The sequence below is a fragment of the Ostrinia furnacalis genome, unplaced genomic scaffold (assembly GCF_004193835.3).
Source record: "Ostrinia furnacalis isolate ACB-3 unplaced genomic scaffold, ASM419383v2 OfSCF2049, whole genome shotgun sequence".
NCBI lineage: Eukaryota > Metazoa > Arthropoda > Insecta > Lepidoptera > Crambidae > Ostrinia > Ostrinia furnacalis.
In genome coordinates, this window is record NW_021132288.1 from 961,041 (window position 1) to 985,019 (window position 23,979).

The 23,979-nt window shown below is 37.3% G+C and overlaps 3 protein-coding genes across 3 annotated transcripts in view; 2 read left to right on the forward strand and 1 right to left on the reverse strand.

Moving 5' to 3' along the window:
- Positions 1-305: 305 nt before the first annotated feature.
- On the forward strand, positions 306-2,670 carry LOC114354463 (uncharacterized). The gene is made up of 3 exons (XM_028306856.1): positions 306-531; positions 636-745; positions 822-2,670. The coding sequence occupies exons 1-3, from the start codon at positions 459-461 to the stop codon at positions 1,371-1,373; spliced, it is 735 nt and encodes a 244-aa protein (XP_028162657.1). The 5' UTR covers positions 306-458; the 3' UTR covers positions 1,374-2,670.
- A 1,702-nt stretch (positions 2,671-4,372) lies between these two features.
- LOC114354397 (acyl-CoA Delta(11) desaturase-like) lies at positions 4,373-7,980 on the reverse strand. The gene is made up of 3 exons (XM_028306768.1): positions 7,937-7,980; positions 5,210-5,392; positions 4,373-4,699 (listed from the first exon to the last, which is right to left on the reverse strand). The coding sequence occupies exons 1-3, from the start codon at positions 7,978-7,980 to the stop codon at positions 4,444-4,446; spliced, it is 483 nt and encodes a 160-aa protein (XP_028162569.1). The 3' UTR covers positions 4,373-4,443.
- Positions 7,981-14,411: 6,431 nt separating this feature from the next.
- LOC114354398 (laminin subunit alpha-1-like) overlaps positions 14,412-23,979 on the forward strand; it is a 48,205-nt gene continuing 38,637 nt past the window's right edge. The window contains exon 1 of the mRNA XM_028306769.1: positions 14,412-14,514. Coding sequence (XP_028162570.1) covers positions 14,412-14,514 — 103 coding nt within the window. The remainder of the gene's footprint in view (positions 14,515-23,979) is intronic.

The following is a 23,979-nucleotide window of genomic DNA, read 5'->3' on the forward strand; positions in this document are numbered from 1 at the left end:
TGAATGTATGAAGAACTGGTTTCAATTCAATACTTTTTTAATGAGTGAGTGAGTGAATGATCCACAGATTAGAGGACAATATTTCAATATCGGATAAAATTACATTTCATACAACCTTAATTTTAAAATCGTAAGGATTTTGTAACATTTTCAAAATATTGTCTTTTTTTCTGCAATTATTCATTAATTTATTCACAACAAAAAGTTATACAATTGAATGTATAAACTATACCTAAATGCTGGACGCACTATTTAATATTGACGTTTATATCTGTTTTTTTTCTTGTCACTGTCATTGTCAATGATTTCGTCAATAAATAATAAATGTTTTGTTTTCATTTTAAAATTATCTCAATATTGTTGTTTTACTGTTAAATTGATCGCCTTTCTCGTCTAAAGTAATGTGAATAGGATTAATAGAGTTATATCGTGTTTTTACTTTTATATTTGTCGAAATAATGGAACCCGACCCTACCCTATCGTCTGATGATAGCTGCGACACAGAAACGTATATAAAAAATCAATTAACTGGTGGGTACAAAGAAATTGAGAATATTTACAGTGACCATTTAACGGTACTTTAACAACTAATATCAATAATTAATTTACTCGTATGCAAATTTTTTATTTTCTAGAGTTTGGCTTGAATGAAGAAAATCTCAGCAAAGAAGAGATGCTTGATCTCTTAAAAGCTTTGAAGAACTCTAAAGACTCGGCTAAAGAGGATGAACTGCTAAGGCAAAAGGTAATAGAGATTTAATTGTCAACCTCTTCTGTTGTAGGGATTATTTTAAATAATATCATTTATTTTACTCATTCAGGCAGAGGAGAATCCTAGAGACAGTCCTCCGAAGAATTCCATGAAAAGGCGGTATTTGAATGTTAAAGACAGACGCATGCCCTGGAGTCTGCTACCAAACACTTTGACTCAGGCAGAAAAAGCCAGAACTTTAGCAGTCTATATAAAACTAATGTCAATAAACAGCTATCGCCAAGCCCGACAGTCTGCTACCTTCGCTAGCTGGCCACCACCAATCCAAATAATAGAGGAAACCACAAGGGTTCAGCCTCTTAGGTCCACTCGTAGTGGTCGTTCAGTGCCTATTTATGCTGGGTTTGATGATGATTCTTCTGATTTAGACTTTGTAATCACAAAAACAAAGAAAAGGAAGGTGTCCAATAGTGACAAAGACAATGCCAATGATGGTGTTTATTCAAATAAAGTTGTCAGTCTGAAACGGAAATCTAAGGAGGAGAACTCACGGCCTGTCAAGGAAGCCAAGGTCAACACTGACGACACTGCTGATTTTGAATCATTTGCTCTAGTCAATAATTTAAAACCAAAAAGGAATATCTTGGCAATTGAAGACTGACTTGTGAGATATAATTTTAAATTCCATATTTTTAATGATAGGCGTTATGTTTGTAAGATGTCTTAAAGGTCAACAGATATTTACACTGATTTGGTGTGTTGATGCAGATATAATGTCTATATTGACTTGTATAGACACTTGCTCTTTTTTGCTATAATGTGGACAGTAATAAATAAATTATTATAATGATCATCATTTATTGTATAAATAAGACAAAGAGCTCATACCTCCATTAGAAGTAATTTTGGATGAGATTTTTTTATGACTGATAAAGATAATTTGAAGGCAAAAGAGATGAAAATTAAAATTCCAAGTATGTTGGAAGTATGTGCAGATCACTGCCAGTAATTTTGAATCCCAATACATAATAATTATTGTGTATTTCAGAATTGAGTTTTTTTCATTGGAGAGCATGAAACTTTTTATGTTGTATAGGTAGGTATATTAGTAATTTAATTTTTAATTGTAAACTTCTTCACATCATTACATAGGTGATTTGTTATAGGGGTTAAAGTATGAAATTGCAGTTTTTTTCTTCAATATTCATTATAATTCCTTTAATATAATAAGTACCTAGCTATGTCCATTGCCCATTCTTATTTTATTGTTTGAAACTTAATTTCAAGGAAAATATCCTTATTAGTGTTTTTCACTAGAAATAAATCTTCAAAAACTAAATAATTCATCTACAGGTATTAATTTAGCTTACTGTTGTCTCAATCTACCCACGAAATTTCACAAAACTAAGATTTATCGTCCCTTAAAAAAATGGCAAAAATATTTATAATATATGGAAAAATGAGTTTTCGTTAAATTCTTTAAAACTGAATTTTCATACTTTAACACCTAATATGATACTTTAAAGATTCAAAATTTATTTATCATATATTTATAAAACGCAAATTTGTTTTAAGTTTTATAGTTTTTAAAATAAAAGGCCATGTATATTCGTTTTAAAAATAAAAATATCTCTTGTGTAAAATTTTGTGAGAACCTTTAGTGTTGTAAAAGATATTATTATGTGTCTGTAATGTATTTATGATACCTAGTTGCTGCACTATAAGCATACCAGGATTATTAGTATTACTATTATAATTTGGAGGCCATAAACAAAAAGCCTATCCTAATTACCGCATTTTGACTAGCAACATGGTTGTTAAATTATTTCTAGGTGCTTCTTCGCTTTCTGAGATGGTCTCGTAATGTTGATTTAAAAAAAAGGCAACCTTTAGTTTAGGTTCTCTAGGTATCTACAAATATTTGATCTGTAAACATAAGGCGTAGATGGTGTGAATAACATTTTAAAATAAAAAATGGCTTGTAAAAGTAATTGTTTTAATAAACTTAATGCCAATTCCGCGGTCACTTCATCCAGCAAAAACCTCTATCTGGTTCTTTGCTCTAAAGAGAGAAATAAAAGTCATAGATAATAATAATTACGTCATCTCATACTTAGTACACCTTGTTGTTTGTTGCATACTAGGTAAACCAGTACAAAGAGGCTTTCAAAGTTAGTTGTAGGGAGTGGAGTGGCGGAGCGAAGTTCTTATCGGTAACTTCTCAGAACTCGCGCTTTGAGGCTTCTGTTTGAACGACTACACAAATGTAATGTGTTTGTAGCTGAAACCAATGGAACTTTAGCATTGAATAAACTCGCGATTACATTACGTACGGGGTCCACGCTCCTAGTCGAACTAGGCACTGTTATGTTTAAATTCTTTATAAAAACTGCATTGCATTTCAGTACAAAAGATAAAGCTAATGCCGTATGGCATTCTCTACCAGTTATTTTTTCTGTCTAACACAAAATTCATCTTTATTCTTTACACTATTCATCTTTATTTTCGCTCAGCAATATTGACTACATAACCTACATAATTCCAGCTTATCAATAAGGTGGACTCAATAAAGCACGTGATTGTATTCTAGCTATCTTCGAGCGGAGATAAGCTCGACAATACAAGCAATGCTGGCCTAACCCCAGGCTGTCAGCTAGGCGATGTATTAATTAGCCTTCTAGCTATTATGGCGATAATAGCGCTCTACGATAGCTATGATAATCCGCTCAGTCTTGGAAATCAAAATCATCGTAAACTGTAAATAGATTTTCATTTAAGTATATACCTAATAATCTTTTTAGCATTACAGTCACTGTATTATGATCGCAATGCACGGGTTTTGTCAACTGTTTAGCTACTCGACTGTGCAGTGCAAAGACGGGTAGTGTGTTTTAATATGCACTCAATCAAGATTCGTACCTGTGACTGTACTGTACTGTGTGTTTTATTTATTCACTCAAACAGGATTCGAACCTGAGACCCAACTCGACGATTCTTAGGTATATCAAACAGGTTTTGGGTCTGCTTTCTCCCTTTCTCCTGCTGTTTTAATTGCAACGTGATCATTCCAACAAAGCCAATCCAGCTGATCTAAAGTAACGAATACACCGCTTTTAAACCGTCAAATAAATCCCCTGATCAATGGCAATATATGCGCCCAAAACCCTTTGTGGATTCGATTATTGCGATTAACTTGCGGTCACTGGACGGGACGATTACCTGCCTGATGAATGGATCATTTCAATTGTGGAGATCTTCCCGGAACAACGGAGTACCCCGTCTGGGTAGCAATAACAGTGAGTGGATGTGAAAAGGGTAAAATAAAGAGGGAATGCGGTTGTACAACAATCGGATCGTATCTACCTAACTCTTTGGACCTGGCTCTTTAGACATGGTTGGTGCTTTATTCGTGTCAGATTTTCGTGTTTCGTTTCCCTAAATTAGGTCAAAAAGTGCTTTGAGATAAATAATGAATCGTTATTCACCTAGGTATTCAGTAGGATCTACTTATCTAAGCGATCGCGAAAAAGGTAAACTTGTGACAAATGTTATAATTATGGTAGGTACCTAGGTTGTTTATACAGAAGAGGAATTCATAAAATAGTTAATAATAATCACACCAAAAGTAAAAACAATATAATATCATACAAATAAGTCTAATCTTAGATAACAATACCTACGAGTATGTATTCGAGAACCTATATCTAAACCTGTCTGAATAAAGTTTTAAACTAATGGTGATGAGATTTGCGATGGTGTGGATCTCCCCTGTTCCTCGCGACGGTTTCCACGAGTGTTGGTGACGCAGCCTTCAAGTCGTATGCCCAGCCGATACTGGCGAACTTGTCCAATACAGTCGTGGTCAAGTTGTAGGGCATGCCCAGTTCAGCCGCCTTGTAGTCCCAGGGGAACGTGTGGTGATAGTTATGCCAGCCTTCCCCTATGGCCACAATCGACACGCCCCAGTTTTCACTGGGCATTATGTTCCTGGAATAGTAATTCGTGTTTCATTTGGAAATGCTAGTGGTTCATTAGTTAAAATGATTAATGTCTGGTACGTTACACATACATCAAGGTCTCGAAGTAAGGAAGGTAGGATACACGTGTCACGAAGTGCCTACAATAACTGGGAACCATAGTGTAGATCACACTCTTAATCATCATACTGCGATCACAGTTATTAAATCGATAAAGAAACTTATCCTACTTAGTTATGTAAGTCAAACCATATTGAATTGTTACAGGTAGGTAGGTACTTCCTACATAATTAGTTAAATTAAGTATGAATAATTTTCCTAAATAAAAGTTTACGCCGCAATTTTTTCCGATCTCGCCATTCTTTTATATTAATTAATTAATCTTACACGAAGCTGCTAAAGTGCTAAGTGTTATTAAGAATCGGTTTAAAATAATTTTCCGTAATTAGAAATTTTTATTTAGGCTGCCATTCTATAAATAGATTCTATTTTTAAATTGGACACAAAAGAACCAACTTACCGGTCGTATGGCTTGTTGCCCCACAAATGGGCGAAGCTGTTTACAGACCACGTGAAGTTTAGGCTCATCATGTACCGGAGCGCTTGGGAGATCAGCGCCACTGATGGAGTTTCGTTCCAGAAGACTATAGGGATCAGGAACGGTATGATGAAGCATAACAACAGCTTGAACACCAAGAAGTACCTGAAAATTCAATTCATCATTATCATTATCATCAATTTAGCCACAGGATGTCCTCTGCTGAACGTAGGCTTCCCCCAATGATTTCCGTAATGACACAAAGTGGACCGACGGAGGCCGCTATCAACCGGTCACTATGGAAAATTCTATTATTGACATCATTAGGTACAGTGTGCCTACCATGAGTTTACGTTAGGTGAGCTCGCTAGCGACTGCGTAAAAAAATGACATTTAAATGTATGACATATTGTGCAGCGCCCCTAGCGGCCACTTTCAAGAAATAAAATCTTCATAGAATTTTTTGACGTATTCGCTAGCGAGCTCACCTAACGTAAACTCATGGTAGGCACACTGAACACTTGATTAACTTAGGCTGAGTTGCACCTAACTTTGACCGTAACTTTAACGATATCGGTGTTTTTTGTCATGTATGAAGTTTGACAGAATTTTGACGTTGGTCAAAGTTGAAGTAAGATGGTGCAACCCTGCCTTAGTTAATAAAAAAAGTTACCATTTCATGAAGAAAAGTTCTGTTAGTGAACCTAACCTACTCGTCGTAACGAATGTAGGTTAGCACTTTAGCAGTTACAGCAAACGTGTAACTTAATCCTGCAAACAGTTTGTCTGCGGTTCTGTATTTAAACTCATTACCGAATCAAACATAGTAGTCCAGTCCACAATTTCTGACCTCGGGACTTTATTTAGACTAATTAGGAGGTGAGCATAGCAAAAGTCCCCGCCCTTAGCCCTTGAGCCGGCGGGGAGAGGGGGGTTTAAAGGTACCACTTTTCGGTTTTTCGCTTAATCCTCGGAAACTATGCGTCCTAGTGACATGGCTACTAGGAACCAAAAAAAGCTTATTCATTTTGCTACAGGTGAGACAGTCAAGTTTTTCTATATCTTGTATAGTTTTCGCGGCATCTGCTCTAGAAGGTCTGTAATATTGGAAATTTTAATTTTGTCTTACATGTCCCCATAAGGAGAAAATCGACTAAATCAACATTGAACAAACATTATACACATGCGGGAGCATGTTAAGCCTAGTTCCAGGGAGAAGACTGCATCGTGCGTATATTTAGACGAACTTATTGGAGCCACTTTTGACTCCTCATCACTCAAAAAGCACTGTGCATTAACACTTCAAATTAGGCTCATGTGTTGAGACTTGCAAGATAAATATCAGATTCAAATTTCATAAATATACCTCAAACGGTTATTTAGGTATTGACGTTCCAAAATCGACATTTAGGACACTAAAATCTATCTATCACCTGTGAAATGTTAAAATTTACGGGTTTTTTTATTTGTTCCGTTGTATTTACACATCTACCTATCTGGATGCCAAATTTGAACCTTCAAGGTCATCTGGAAGTGGTTAGAATTTGGTCTTATCGGTCAGCCATGTAGATTTTTAGACGTCAGTACCTAAAGAACCGTTTGAGGTATATTTATGAAATTTGAAACTGATGTTTATCTTGCAAGTCTCAACACATGAGCCAAATTTGAAGTGTTAATGCACAGTACTTTTTGAGTGATGAGGAGTCAAAAGTGGCTCCAATTGGTTCGTCTAAATATACGCACGGTGCAGTCCCCTCCCTGGAACTAGGCTTAACATGCTCCGGCACGTCTAGAATATTAGCTCAATGTTGATTTAGTCGATTTTCTCCTGATGGAAACATGTAAGACAAATATAAAATTTCCAATATTACAGACCTTTTAGAGCAGATGCCGCGAAAACTATACAAGATATAGAAAAACTTGACTATCTCACCTGTAGCAAATTGGATAAGCTTTTTTTGGTTCATAGTAGTCATGTCACTAGGACGCATAGTTTCCGAGGATTAAGCGAAAAGCCGAAAAGTGGTACCTTTAAACCCCCCTCTCTCCGCCGGCTCAAGGGCTAAGGGCGGGGACTTTTGCTATGTTCACCTCCTAACTAGTCTAAATAAAGTCCCGAAGACAAAAATTGTGTTCCACGGATTTCCATCTATAATGCTTTATTGACTGGACTATAGGTACTTATTTGTTGAGGGAGTTTACTCGCACCTACTTCAATTTATGATATATTGGCGCAATTAAAACTCGCATGTCACGTTCCACATTCCACAAACATACACGTGGGTGACATACAAATTGACAAATTACTTTGTATGAGCATTATTGCAAAGGGGAAGAAAACATTTTAGGCTGACAGATTTCAATGAAAGGCAGTTGTTGCTGAAAGAGATTCCTCGAGATAATGAACAATGTACGACGACGTTTCTATTACCAAAATGTTCACCGAGAAAATGTTACAGGAAAAAAAATACTTACTATACGACTCTTATGCCCGTTTTCACCATCAATCATTAATTTTTAAGTGACCCTATGAAAACTTCCTGTTACATAAAAATCTTAAAAATTAGGGATTGATGGTGAAAACGGGCATTAATAAATTAGTTTTATGAGTGAGTTCACAATACACACAGCTAGCTATTCCAAAATTAATAAAGCTTCTAGTTGGTGTTGTAAATATCCATAACACTTATCACCTACTTAGTTACTTACTCGTCATTTTCTAAATCATATCTTGAAATATTGGAACTTATCATTATAGTAAAAAAACCCGATAACTGAGTAGGAGGAATTATTTATTACATCTATACTAATATTATAAAGCTGAAGAGTTTGTTTGTTTGTTTGTTTGTTTGTTTGTTTGGTTGAACGCGCTAATCTCAGGAACTACTGGACCGATTTGAATAATTCTTTTTGTGTTGGATAGCCCGTTAGTTCCTGAAGGCTTTAGGCTATATATCATCACGCTAAGACCAATAGGAGCGGAGCACCAATGAAGAATGTTTCAAATCAGTGTTTTTTTTCCTTTTGAGAGCTGACGCTGCGTAAACGGTTAAAGTTTCGCAAAAATCATGTATGACAGGATTGTTCTCCTTTAAANAATAATAAACAATCATTAAGTAATGATACAATTAAATTATGAGAATGGTAACCAAATCATTTAAGAATAAAGATAGTTAATTAATTAGTGTACATACAAACAAATAGTAATTACAATATCAAGTACTTATTCTAAATGCTATTATCTAACACCTGCGCCGGCGCCTAATACGGAGGCGGTAACGAGCGGTAACGAGAACGTATGTAAAACGTAGTGAAAACAATACCCAAATCAAAAGTGTTATTTATTACTTACAGCACTTGAGTATCCAATACATGAAAAATAGGAACATCACATTGCAACACAATCTATCAACTTAGGCTGGGTTGCGCCATCTCCAAACATCTGTCAAACTCCATACAAAAAACGCCGGATAAAGTCAAAGTTAAGGTCAAAGTTAGATAGTGCAACTCAGCCTTAGACTGAGTTGTACCATCTTACATTAACTTTAACAAACGTCAAAAATCTGTCAAACTCCATACAAAAAAAACACCGGTTATTGTTATAGTTACGGTTAAAGTAAGGTGGTGCAACTCAGCCTTTGATTCTAGCACAAACATTGCCTTTTGATTAGGAATCACAAGTAACCTGATGCAGCCCCCACCTCAGCTCTTAGTAAAAAAAACATAATTATAATGTAAGTTACTGGTAAATGAAGGATGAAGCCAGAAGGAGGGTTATGTTTTTCTTTCAGAAAACTTTCTGACAACCCTGATGTGAAGAAGGCGTGGGAAAGATAAAAAATAAAGCTGTCTATCATTTGATGCCACCCTATTATTTGTGTGTTAATTTGTATTACGACGTGTTAATTGATCTCTAAATTTTAATCGTCTTCATCTGTAATGTTTTTTCGTTGTTTGATACGTTACTGATAATTATTTATCATAATAATACCGAAGCCTAACCTCATAATAACTAACTTATCTTGTTATTGTAGGTTGGTGCTATCGACTTTGTTATTTTATTATCAGAAGCTTTTAATATTTTATTATCTACTTCCGAAAGAAACGAATTTCAATCATTTTACGAATCTTTATTTGTCAAGAAATTTATTAATTTGACCCAAAGCTCATTCATTAATGCCTCGAGATTCCGATCGGCTTTTTACGGCTCCCTTTTTAGGTATTTTCTTGAAATCACAGTCACAAGACCTCATTGAATGGGTGTAATCTGACGACAAATCGAAGGTCAGGGCATGGGCACCATAAAGTGGCGCGTTTACGAGCGATACCGCGACGGCCCTTTGAGGCACCGCTCAAATAGTGATGCTGTGGATAAGGGTATCTTATTTTATTTTATTTATATGGACTTGGAGCTGGGTAAAACGTATTTAGGATTAATTTACAGTGGACATAACACACATTAAGCACCCTGTTGAAGACGATAACATTGCAACTGATTGTTTTTTATCTCCATCAGTCCAGTACGTACTGAACGTGACAAAATATCTCTGCTTCAGTGCAATAAATCAACAACATGACTGTTAGTGTCCAGTGACTGACAATGAACCCTATAGCATGTAAATCCCTCTGAAAACATTGATTAAAATCTGAAAGCTTTCCAATAGATTCTCGGAAAACTTTGTTGTCTGCCATGATTACAAATGAATATTACAAAACAAATCAGTTGCGTTTGTTTAACAAACACCTAATCAAGTAACCGTACGCATATTTCATGTGACCGGCCGCGCTCTAAAAAGACGGTCGTGGGCTTGTTTAAACAAAACACTAACGAAAAACGAAATTTAATTTAACTGTGTACAGTTTGAGTATGAATTGGTCACGCTGGCTGTTAGTCGAGTTGGTAACTTAATTTGCTGATGAAAACCATGAAATGAAAATGGGTAGACTTTTTGCAACCGGTCTGCGATCGCGATCGAACGTCGAGTCTTTCGTCATCGTAGTGCGCACTCGCTAAAATAATGTTTTGTATAATATTTGAAAGTGTTGTGAATGCTTATACTAAAACGTTTGTTTTTATTTGTATAGAGAACAATAGCGTCTAGACAAACCTAAAGAGGATTTAGGACGCTATTTGGATCAAATATGTAATTGCTCAATAATGAATAATAAATAAATAAATAAATTTTAGCCTCTATTGCTAGGTGTACCTACGAGTAGTTTAATAATGTGTACTTGTGTTTGGTGTTGGGGCGTTGAAGTTTATTTGTTGGGATTTGTGTTGAAATATTTCGAAATAAATAATTGTCACTTGAAGTAATTTCTCGGACAAAGAAGAAATCGCTTGTTATTTAATCTAGGACATTGCCTCCAAGCATTAAATCTATATCATAAAGAATTAAGGATGGGTTCGATATGATTAAACTCGCACACATGAAATGTTAAGAACTCGATTTATGAACAATAAATGCTCTATCGACTGCGTTCCCAATTATAAAAACAAAATAAAAAATGCATGCCTCATTCGTATGAAATGGTCCGTCACACTCAATTGAACAATACGAGTCAAAGAACATATCGTGGTTTGTTGTTCGTCCCGAATGTTATAACAACCTGCGAGCTTCTTTGTCGCAAATCGGCCCGTTCAAAGGCGCCGACCATTGCAACACTTGATTCCGGGCAAAGTTGGGTTATATTGTCCCCGGGCAAAGTAACAGCCTTAGGTACTAAATAGTACCTACGTTGCAGTTTCACATCAGTGGCGGTAGTAGGTATATTTGTTTAAAGAAAAGCCTACAATATAATGTTCAAATATTTTGGCGATGATGTCACTATCAAGGAGAATAAAATTAAAGTTAAGTTGTCGTCAACGTTAATCATCTTCGCTATAAATAACTTATTAATAATTAGGGCAAATAGTAACTTAAAACTATGTATTTAGAGCCTGGATGCGGGCAGCGCAGGACCGTTCATTATGGAAAACCTTGGGGGAGGCCTTTGTCCAGCACTGGACGTCATTTGGCTGAAACGAAACGAAACGAAATTTAGTTTACAGTCACAAAATAGGACACATAGGACATTCTTCGACAAAAATAAATCGATGGCTTAAGTGAGATTCAAAGAACCTGTCAGTTCTGCAACCTTAGCATTCGTTGACAACGCGTCCCTTGCCGGCCGGCGCCGGCGCCCCCGGCGGTTGCACAATGCGTGTGCGCACCTCCGCGAAATAGGGTTGCTTCTTTACAGGTAGAATATAACTATGTCAAACATACTTTTCTGCTTTGTCTCTAGTAGGTATATCGTAGGTATAGGTATATCTAAAATTTTTGTGCCTACCATTGTATAAGTAAGGCATTTCAGTCAGAATCGGTTGTTAATGTCGATTTTCAGTTTTTATTTTTTATTTCTGGATATCGCCTCCAAAGGGCGGAAAGTGGGAAATTTTTAATTTCATGGGAATATTGCTTCGCGCCGAAACTTGTGTTTCCATAAAGCTCTATAAATAACTCGTTACGTTTTATATTCAAGTATTGTCAAGGAGCAGCCCTGAAAGCTCTTTTGTCCATTTGCAACGCGCCGTCGCTTTTGAAAAGCGACGCGTGTAAAATGAAGTGCTGTTGGACAATAGGTTTGTCTATTCGAGCGTTTTTGCTGCGCGCGCGCCTGTGTGGTCGGCTGACGATTTGTGCCTTGTTAACATTTGCCGAAGCCTTAAACTATCAGGTGAATATCGCTGTCAACTGTTGTATGGGACATTGATGGCCAAAGAACCTATTTCGATACGAGGATAGCCATAAAAATAATTCGGTCTTCGATTATGAAGTAGTAGGTTTACCTGCAGCTTCGTACACGATTATGGTCTGTGGAATCAAATTAGCCGTTAAATCTCAACTAGGTCATAATGCTTATACTATTTATTAAATAACTAAATTTTAAATAATTTGGTTTGATTTCTGATCTATGTTAGTACCTAGGTACAATATGTTACCTAAAATTATGACTTATTCTATTAATTTGATTGTACGAGTACCTACCTATTATTTACCATCATCTCTCAATAAGTACTGTCAAACGTGTAGAGTTATAGGAACACTAAAGCGATTGCCTTGGATGGATTGCAGAAATGCGAACGATCCTCGGTATGCGCCCAAGCACGTAAATCAAACGGCAATTGCAGCAGCCTCAGTCCTTTGTACCTAGCGAAAGCGTCGAATTTTTCTCGTAGTTTCATATTTGGTATTTTCAGCACTGTAAATTAGGCCTTGAGAGTAATTATTAAGAAAAATAATATTAATATGCTGAAGGAAGCTTGCACTCGTAAGAAGCTTTTTATAGTATATTTTTACCGGAAAGTGAAATGATTTCCAACTTCTGGCAAATTATAATTTCTTTCTGTAATTAATGAGATTTAAAACTATACTAAACATTTTGCAGACTGAAATCACGTCTGTTAACTTGTGAAATGCCTCCACACTCCTAGTAGGTAGGTAGGTAGGTACTCGTAATTCAGAGAACCTTAGAACTAGTAACAAGTAACATACTAGCCATCCAATCCATGTGAGAGCTACAAATGTGAATTCCTGGCGGTACGGGCCGAGCGATCCATCACGAGTGCCCGCCGACCGCGGTCAGGACACTCGACCACAAAAGTGGATTTAAATATGAAATGGACCCTTTTGGTATTTTCTTCTGAGGAAACTTAAGGATTGCCACACAAAAATAGTCTCATTTCTATTCAACAATCTAACATTTTGAATATAGGTACTACCCGTTCGCGCTAAGTTTGCCAGTCCGTGGAATGTACGTCCCTTCCCCAACCGGGATTAAACGCAATTAATGTGTCTTATTTTACGCAAATACACAATTTTTATCAATATTAATAAATAAAAAATATTTTCAATACAGTTTGCTATATTTATAGACGCTTCCCTTCGAGTCATATCGCCAGCGGCAAACTTATCGCCAACGGATAGTAGGTAGATATTTATTTTATGACGTCTGCGAAAGAGTTGTATGCAGACTTTTAGGAATATTTTGCTTCTGGCGCTCTGCATTTTCTCGTGCGTTTCTACCTATTTCATCTAAAGCCTGCCTTTGATATGTTAACTTAATTTTTTTTTAATTTTCAGGTAATTAAATATTTTATCGATCGACACCTGGGTAGTGGTAAGGAACATCTCAGCAAATGTATATTGTGGCGGACTGTACAGGCGCGCGCAGGAATTAGATCCGAACCAGGATAGCGGGGAGTTCTTGATCTTGACATGGTTTACGGCGCTTATTAGAATGTTGCCATATTAAAATGGGGATTAACGCACACAAAAATTCTTAATTACCTTTATATTTTTTAAATAATGTTATTAAATTTGAGATTTGAAATGTAACGGTATGATTATTTAATTTGAGATTTGAAATGTAATGGTATTACTTTTGAGAGCATAAAACCAGGGCCGGATTAACCATCTCGGGGCCCCTAGGCACAGCTCGTTTCGGGCCCCCCCTTTTTCATACCACGACAATGCAATTTGGAAATTTTTACTGTCTACATTACGAAATTGAATGAAGGTGCCATCAATTTATCGCAAAGGTATACGCCTTCCTTCAAGTGAAAAGACTTGACAGGACGAAGTATTGGAGTCATTTAAAAATGAAATAAAGAATAGGAAAATCTTGCATATTTTTATAAAAACTAACATAAGTAAATACTAAAAAATAAAAATGTACATATTGTACTGATTAAGATGCATGTTTAAATATTTACCCTTCTAATTTTTTTGGATACAAAATCGTTTAAAACTTCTTGAAAATTGACCTTTTCTTAAACATCATCTTTCTTTAAACATATGTTTTTTTTTTCATTTTTTAATTAGGAGTGCTGGGCCCCTGGTCATAGTGGGCCCCTAGGCACTGGCCTAAAGTGCCTTATGGATAATACGGCACTGCATAAAACGCTAATAAGTCATGATGTTAAAGGCTGTGTTAGTTCACGAAATCTGACACTCTTGTCAAGGTTGTGAAACTCTTATCAAAAACCACACGAAAGAAGAAGACATCTTTAGTAGAAAGAAATAACGTTGATCAACTCCGACATCGGTAAATGTACAAAACTATTGTCTTTTGACTATTATGGTGAAGTAATCGGCATTAGTTCAACTAGCCAGTTCGAAAAGGAAGGTTTATTCCCAACATGGCGGCTTGCTGCCGCGATCCTTTCCATCTGATCCTGCGCGCGACGGTGACGGATGGCCGTGACCTGCGCAGCTACATGCGTTCCGGGTCTATTGCCGTGTGTGGGTTAGAAATAATGTTAGGAGAGCTCAGATTAATGAATGCGTTTTGTTTATGCCTACTTAGCCATTTTCTTTTGTGGTGCCCATGATGGTAGAGTCCTCAAAGAAGGTTTTATTTCCAAGAAGTAGGTACAGATTTTGGTGGCGTTAATGAAGTTTTTTGAACAGTATTAAACTGATCATGTAATTCAGGGTTTTAATGATACTGCTACTGTTTGGTATGTGCTTACCATGCCTTCTTTGAAACTTAACGGGCTTTAAACCCATGATCACTGGAGTTAAAGTCTGGCACGCGAACCAACAGACAGGCCTATAATAATATAATAATAATAATGACGTTTATTTCAAACAATTTTACAGTTCATAGTGGTTAGTAGGATACAATTTATAATCTTAAAAGTAATGTTAGTAAAGTGTTTGGTTTTCTAATAATTGTAGGCATTTTGAAAGCCGCCGAGTGTGACTATGCCACAAGTGTCTTCTCACATAATCACCCTCCGCACCCAACATCTCCACATAGGTGATGTGTATCTGTCAGCCACCGTTTTCAGAATGCTGTTGCCGCTGCCACGCAGTCTGCTTATCAGAGATGCTGTCTTCTTACGGAGGACAGCGTGAAAGCCGTCGGTGTGATGTTGCGCAAACATCCCCGATGCGCTACAGTAGCGCGGCAGCCGCAACAACATCCTGAAGATGTTATTGTATTGGACACGTAGGACATCTAAAGATTTCTTGGTATGGTTGACCCACAGACCTCCCGTGTAAAAACTTTGACAATAAGCTTTGAAAAGCGTGATTTTAACGTTAGCAGTACAACGAGCAAATCTGCGGGCCAGCATATTACCCCGGACAGCTAGTGACCTACGCTCCCTTTCGATGTCTACATCGTCTTTAAGGTCGTCGGTAAGAAATAAAACTTCCTTTAATTTAATAACCATACCATTTTTATTGGGTAATCCCAAACAACCTTCCAAATAAATATAAAAAGCTGTCGATGCGCTTAAAAATCGACACCTTCGGCCAATTATCGCCGTTGGCAATTAAGGGGCTAATTAAGGTTGTCGGGATTAATTAATTACAACATCCCGATGCTAAGGTATAATCAGAGCAATTCGTTATGCGGCGAGCGCCATCGGTCACGCATCGACCCAATCTCGGCCTAAAATCGTTTGTCCTAATAAGGGAATTGTCCCCGGTTCCTTGCTGATCAAAGGATCCGAGCTAAAAATCATTCTTTTGTTTTGTATTTTATCCGTTAATCGTCGATTGCAGATTCTTTATAAATAAGCGTAGCTCAACCTGAAAGTTTAGATTTGGGTACGGTAATTATGGTACGGTAGGACTCAAAATCACGGTATTGCTTCTGGTCAGCATGGCATATGCTCGTACCTACATAATTCTGTAATACATATCCACTTGCCAGGAATTGATAAAACTTGCTTTTACATTATTACAACCAAGAAAATAAGCCTAGCATCTTAAACTTAGGGTACAGTGAACTATAAAAAGTCACTGTCAACGTTTTCCAAAGAAGTAAACACAATAAGGTGCCCGAGCGCGCCGCAAGCGCAACGGGAATGGGACAAAAACCGCCGCCATATTTGGGCCCGCTAATGAGCTTAATGGCCGACTGATGGGGCAGCAGCCTTGTCCTTTTTCAGCCCAAGATTGCTTAAATTTTTATACTACGTCCTTGTTAAAGTATTCTAAGCCTAAGTTAAAAGTTTACTGTGAAAAATTTTTTCATGTCAAACTGAATCATGACGTTATGAGTTATGAGGCAAAGAAAGCTTAAAAAGTCTAATATCAGGGCTGTTTCTTACTTTTCATAAAAACGAAAAGATTACTTAACATTTATCATCGCACGACTCTACACGTAAATCACGACATTCACTACTTAGCACGTATCTTACATTTTTCAGTTTCTGATCCTGTAAAATGTACAATCTTCCGTCTATTTACCATCACGACATTTCATACATGAAAACAAATAAACAGTCCATCATACCCTGAGAAAAGAATCTATCCTCAACCAATACTGTGAAAGTCAGCATTTATACAGCACATTTCCCGAGCAGCTCCCTGACAAAAACCCGCGTGGCCATATTTGGGCACACTAATGAGGGCCAGCGATGGGCCCGCTCCCACGCCGCTGTGTGACGTCACAGCCGCCGGCTCTGGACTATTTATTAACCTATTATGCGGACGAGATGGTATTGAGTGGTTTTCATACTGGGTTTTTATGTGTAACAAACAGTCACTAAAAGCTAAAAGGCTCTTTTAATTTTAATTATATTTTGTAGTCTTTACATAGATTTGTTACAATAACATTGACATATTTTTCAGCAGGTACAGTATTAATTTTCCCTTTTAGAGTTTTTGTGTACTTATTTGCATAATGTACTACGATAACGTCGTATAAACTATCTCAAAACCCTTCAAATCATTATTAGACACTTTATCCAATTTTTAAAGTAGAAAACGAGACGAAGCTTTAAATAAAATCAGATGTAAAATACCCTACAACAGTTGTTTTAGTAAATGAAAAGCTTGATAAAATCCGTAAGTGGCGGTAAAAGGGCATCACAATCGAGAACAAATAAACCAGCACATTATAATGCCCTTTGAGCCGGAGCAGCGCAGCCGTCAAATTGAAGGCAAACCAAACGAGTTCCGATGGGCTTGTGTAAACACTAGGGCTGGGATCGCTTTGGGACTAAACAGGCGAGTAAAATATACGAAAATATTCTTTGAGTTGAACTCTTGCTATTTACTTAAATGTTACTCATTGTATAGTGCCTGCTTAAAGCATTTCAAGGAACTTTTGTAACGTGTCTTTCAAGGATTGATTTATTAACAGACTGCAACTGTAATAGTGGGAAACGGAGTCTGCATTAATTTACATTATTCAGCAACATTTTTTCATAATTGTCTCGTCTTTTAGTTAGATGTTAACGTCTCTCTCCTATGAGAGAGACGTTAACACCCTATGGTAGAGAGATAGATTGACCCTGGGTGAAAGATATAGGCACGCTGAAAAAAAATTAAAGGTATGAAATAAGCAATGAAAATCATTGAATTGCTCATGGTAAAAACAGTATATTTGATATCTTGACAAAGACTCTGCTATTGAAACAAGATCCGAACAGCTAGAGTCGCAGACACGGTCTAGTGTACTATATCCGAAGCCGCATATCGCCCACACTAGCTCTTCCCAAGCAATAGCGCGTGAGATCCCTGTTTACGGGAGACCACTTCCTCGCCGTGTGTGGTGCTGACCCATTGTTTACTACGAAGCACTAAGTTCCGAGCCGAGTGAGGACAGAAAAGTAAATAATTGGTGTAGCACTTACTTAGTTTATTCTACAGTTGCTATTGGAAAACAAAGTCTATTAGAAATTGGGGGATCTTTAACGCGTGTAACAAGGCAGCCAACAACCAGTATGTCAGACGTCATCATAAGCGGCATGAACATCTGATATGGTTCTTTCGAAATTAATATCAAACCCAGGACCTTATGGATCGAGAGAATCTAACAAGACCACTAGAAATCAGAGGAAATGACCCTGGAATATTTTTTAAAGCTCTCCAGCTCATTTGATATGCTGTTTCACAAATGTTATTTGAAATTCACTAAATTGCCCATGTAATTTAATAAAAAACTAGCTCCACATTTGTACGAATTCCACAATAACTATATACCAAATACGTATGTCCATTTGCTATGTTGCAAAAACACCAGCATACTGGGCTGAAGTCAGAAATTCTTTTTGCACTTAAGAGCTTTAAAAGGGCAATATCATTTTTACCTTTTTACCTCGTTAGCTGAGCACGGGGGATATAAAACGCTCACAATTGAATGAATGCCTAAAATGGTATACAAGATGACAAAAGTGGCTTTCATGCAAAAAGTTCACGTAAACTCTGCTGCTGTAAGTTTTCCTACTTCAGTAGTGCCTTTGAAGGTACTCATGACTACTGTGGATTTACTGAATACGACTAGGTAGTTATATCTTATTGCTTCCTAACCTGAAGATATTAAACGTAAAGTTTTGAAAAAGTGCTCATTCTCAATCTAAGTTTATGTAAGGAAATGTTAAGAAAATACGGAACCCTATGCTGGGTTTTATCAAACATTCAACTTGTTCGGAACCCTGTGCCTTGTGAAAACAAAAGTCAACGACGCAAACCCACAGGAACGTAAACCGCAAAGTACAAGAGCTGTCTAACAATGGTAAAGGTACAGACGCAGCACATCTATACATTTTTGTTAGAAAATCGCCTCTATTACTAAGGAAATAAGAAGCCACAGTGATTAGCTTGACGTGCTGTCGTCCGTACATAGTGAAGTGTGGCCGCAGGGTCAAAGTCCAGAGAGCATGCCGCGCATGACCGCTCGGACCACACAAGCAGGCCCAGTTTAGCTACTGATCTGTCAAGCTTGACAGCTGTCGCGAGGTGTGCGTTTGCACAGATTCGGTTCTAACATCCGTATTCACAAACGATGCTTGTTTATGTAAAGCAGCAAATCGAACGCACAGCGTTGAATAGAGCTCTGTGATTGGTTCGTGTGTCGCCCTGTGCGTCCACGCGCACTGTGAGACCTCATAGTAATGTTTGTGAATACGGGCGTAATGTCACATTTTAGGAAGGCGGATAAAATTCGTTGTAGTGAAAAGAGGTAACCGAAGTTCAAGCGGTTTGAATCTTTAGATGGGATCAATATGATCATGGGTACTAACCCTAACGACATATTACCAGAGCCATTGTTTATATTTTTGCGACTAGAAACGCAATCAATCGACTGTGAAATTGCCAATTGACTACAGCTTACAATACAATCGTGTATGACCTATATGTCTGTGTTTTTCAGTGATGACACGACAGAACTAGGATTTCACTTAAAAATCTTCAGCATTTCTTACGCTCGTCCGTATTCTTCTGCAGCCTGTTATTACCCCGGACAGCTAAACAACATAATAACATCGGCATTAACACCTCAATCAATCAAGTCCGGTCAAATTGCACCCCGGTGGTCCATAATAGGGGTCCTGCCACCGAGTGAACAACGCGGTAACGCCTCGGTAAGGGCCGACGTACACGGTACTTCACTGCACCGTGTAATTAACTAGCTCCGCTCACGACTTCGTACGCGTGAAAATAGTGTGAATTTTTTTCCCGTTTTCGCAACATTTTTCGTTGATGCTCTGCTCCTAGTCATAGCGTGATGGCTAATGGCCTTTCTTGGTAAATAGGATAACCAATGCAAAAATGATTTTTTAAATGGCCCAGAAGTTCCTGAAATAAGCGCGTTCAACAAAAACTTCAGCTTTTTAATATTAAAGTATACAGATACTTATCTTGAATCGGGTACACACCCAAGCAGTGCAGTCGGTGTTTGTTATGACAGTAAACAACTGTCCTAGAACTCTATACTCTAAAATACTTAGTTTGGCGTCGTGTGGTACACCATGGATCGTCTTCAACACCTTTATTAGCCTGTCCACTTTGTGAGAAATGTCGCAGCCAAATTCACCGCTCAAGCACAGCATCAATGCTGCAACAGCTCGTGTGCAAAGAGACTAAGGCAAAATGCTTTTGGAAAATATGCATTTTGATTTTAGTTAGTTACATTTTCATTTACGTTTTAATTGAGCGAGTAAATTGTGAGTGAATTCAATTTTGCACGAACGATTAAAAATATAAAACAAAACGAATGAGTATTTTGTATGATAGACGTTGTAGAAGATTACACTGCTAGTAAGAAAAGCTAACTCATTTCTTAAGTCTCAGATAAAAGTGATGTTCAAGATGTTTTAAATTACAATCCTAGATGTAGAGACTTCAGTCCTATTCAGATAGTCTTAGCAAAATCTCCAGTTGTTGTCCAATACCTTCTAGTTTATCTAGCGTCCGATTGTTGTCCGGCACTAAATTGCTTAGTCACGAAATTTATTACTCCATCCATAAACACACCTACGCGTACGAAGGGACAAATTTATTTCAATTAGGTGTGCTGGATACCTACTTGGGGGACTTCTTGGGTTTTAACGGGAATTTGACTCTACCAGTAGTAAGTTAAATTACTATGTATTTTCTCCAAAAACAGACTGAAAAGTTATTGTAGGTATAACATTTTTGAAATGGTCAATACGAAACCCTTAGCTCGCAAGCATGACTTAGGGTGGGTTGCACCATCTTAATTTCACTTTGAAAACGTCAAAAAGCTGTCAAACTCCATACAAAAAGCACCGGTTATCGCCATAGTTACCGCTAAAGTTAGGTGGTGCAACTCAACCTTAATCTAATTTTTTTAACCGACTTCAAAAAAGGAGGAGGTTATTAATGTCCTACACGCTTCAAAGTTATAAACACAATTTATTCCCTTTTGAGGTACCTTTATTTCCTGTTGCTTACTTTCAATCAATAATAAAGATCGCTTGAGTATACTTAATAGATTCCTTCCTTCGAAGCCGCCAACGAAATTAACTATTATTGCCGGTCGCGTCGTGACCGGCGCCGGCGCAGGTGCCGACCGACCACTTTCAATGGCTGTGCTAGGACCATTGTGGTTAAATTATGTACGAATGTACCGGTCAAACGTCAGTAACGTACCTAATACCATGATTTAATCATCATTCAGATGAGTAAATCATAACTGAATAAAGCCTTTATTTGATTTCCGGCGGAAGGATTTATTAGCCCATGAATTTTGGTGCCACTGATAAACTTTTCAGTCTTTAAATTTGAGCCTGGGAAGGAGAACAAGTAAGCTGCAATTTGCCTCATGTGTTTCCTCCATCTGTGCTCCATGCTCCAGTTGTTACTAAAAAATTACGTAATCCCAAAAGCCTTAATTTCCTGAAATTCTTCCCATCTTAGGTGTAGGCTTGTCAACCTGTTCTGAACCTGTTCGTTAGCATCCAATTTTCCAGTCTCTTGATCATTATCCTTTAAGTTGGCCATCAATCTCTGCATCGGTCTGCATTATTAAATTTCTAATCACGATCATGATTGGGCATCTAAGATTCATTATAAACGAAGGGCAAGATAGTAGAAAGTAAAGGATGCTTTATGATTATGTTCCAATGGCTGACAATTTGGAATAAATGACTTTATAAAACCCGTCCTTAACGACGGTCGTTAGCGCTAAGGGGTTATTAATTCCAAAATTAATCATATCGTCTACAGCATCTCCATACAAATGGTGTATTTAGCCAGTAGCCACGAAGTTATTAGCCGTATGGGAGTCTTGAGGTTTTAATTAAGAACCTTCGTGTTCAAACAAAAAATTCCAAGTGTGAGTCGACGACTCGACGCACAGAAGTTTTAAGTACTGATGACTTTACATCAAGCACAAGATAGACATCATAATAATAGTTGCGATTTTGCAACAAAACTTTTGTCAAAACATAATGTAGAGTACCTACGGTGATAATTTCTATTGTAAAGTTTGGATATTCCAAGTGTTTCGTTTTTCTATCGGACTCGGAATAAGGTGAGCCAGCGAGAGCATTCCTTGCCTAATAGTAACTTACCTGTTTTATTGATCAGTGGTTCGATTTTGTGCATACTTACTTAGTCATTACCAACCTCGGAAATCAAAATATGTTTAATTAACTTCTGTTACTTAAATTAGGTAAATAAAACAAATTTTTTTTTAAAGAAAATTTTAAGGTCCTAAAGTGGGGCGGTATTCCGGAAAGCCGAGGTATTCCCGAAAGCAGGAATGCGCCTAATTGCGACCAGCTCCCACCGTCCCACGGCCGCGGTGGCCTCCAGCCCGTATTCATAACACAGCCTAGGCTTACATTAAGACTATAGAATTTTAGTCGACCGATAGTTCAGCTTCCAATTTTTATGAGAAATCGCCCGATACCAAAACGGTGTAATGTGCGCACTTCCACGCTCGTTCAGACTGATTAACAGCCCGACCAAACTATCAGCCGACTAAAATTCTGTAGTCTGCAGGGTGTCTAGTACTAACTAAAGCATTCTTGGAAGACTGGGGAGCAAAGCATTATGCAGGAATATTAGTTGATTCTTAATATTTTTGGGCTTGATAAATTCACGCAAGGTATCGTTTAGAAACTAGTCACAAGAGTAAGTAGGTAAGTAAGTAAGTATTCTCAGTCAATCAGGACTGAAGAGTCTGAAAAGTGACACCGCGTTTGCGTTTGAGTGCTTCATAATAGTCTTCGTAAACTTTAAACAGTGGTGACTGAATTTGATGCGGCAGATGTTTCATTTTTATTTTGATAAAGTAATCTGAACAAAAAATAATAACAGGTATCGGGGACCGGTTAATGAATACGAGTAGATAGAGGCTTGTTTACTTAATTAAACGTTTCATTAACGCACTCTCGAGTCTCCGAAGATGGCCGACGCTGAAGTGGGAAACGATGTGTGGTATTTTCCCAAACCAACCATTTTGTTGGGTTAAATTGACCCCAAGTTCACCGGAAATCTAAGATGTATACTTAGTTTATTAGGCGATTCATTTCGATGGGAATATGGGATCGATGCTTCTGTCGTAACGCTCAAAAATACTTCAAGTAAAAATACATAATTATGAACCTAATTTATTCATGAATTCATCTCTAGGAACGTCTCATAAAAATTGAAACTCTATGGGAAAGTATTTAAATATACTACACTTCAAATCATATGTTATCTAATTGACAACGTGTTAACTATTGAACCAAGTCAACGTTACTAGCAGAATGTTTGGGTTACTGTGAAAATATTCGCATTTTCCTAAGTTAAATTGTTTATAAGTACTTACTTAAATGTTATTCTGAACTTTGTTATGTCTTGTTTGAATAGTGTAATTGGTACTACCGTTCTATTCATGAATAAATAAATAAATAATTCTTTCGGGACCAAATCTGTGAAGAATTTTCAAACCAACAAACTGACATTTTTATTATAATGTAGCACCTATTCTGAATCCAGAACGCTTTCACTTGCAGACTTCTGTGTGCCTACCATGAGTTTACGTTAGGTGAGCTCGCTAGCGAATACGTCAAAAAATTCTACGACGATTTTATTTCTTGAAAGTAGCCGCTAGGGGCGCTGCACAATATGTCATACATTTAAATGTCATTTTTTTACGCAGTCGCTAGCGAGCACACCTAACGTAAACTCATGGTAGGCACACAGGAAGCATTAACTTACGTTCGTACTTACATTTAGCTATTTAAAACTGTGCGTGCCTTACATTTGCTTGCAATAAACACCGGAGCTAGTCTGCTAGCAGAATGACTTGGAATTACTTGCTAGCTGAAATACTACACGAGAGCTCATAACAAGGTGCAGTAAAGTTGAGAATTTATACACACATTTGGTTCAAATTCCACGGTAAAAATAGAAACTTGAGAGGATCAAAATGTCACTTCGTCACGTTCACTAGATCATTCAATTCTGTTTTGCAACTGATCGGTACCAGAATTATTTCCTTTAGTC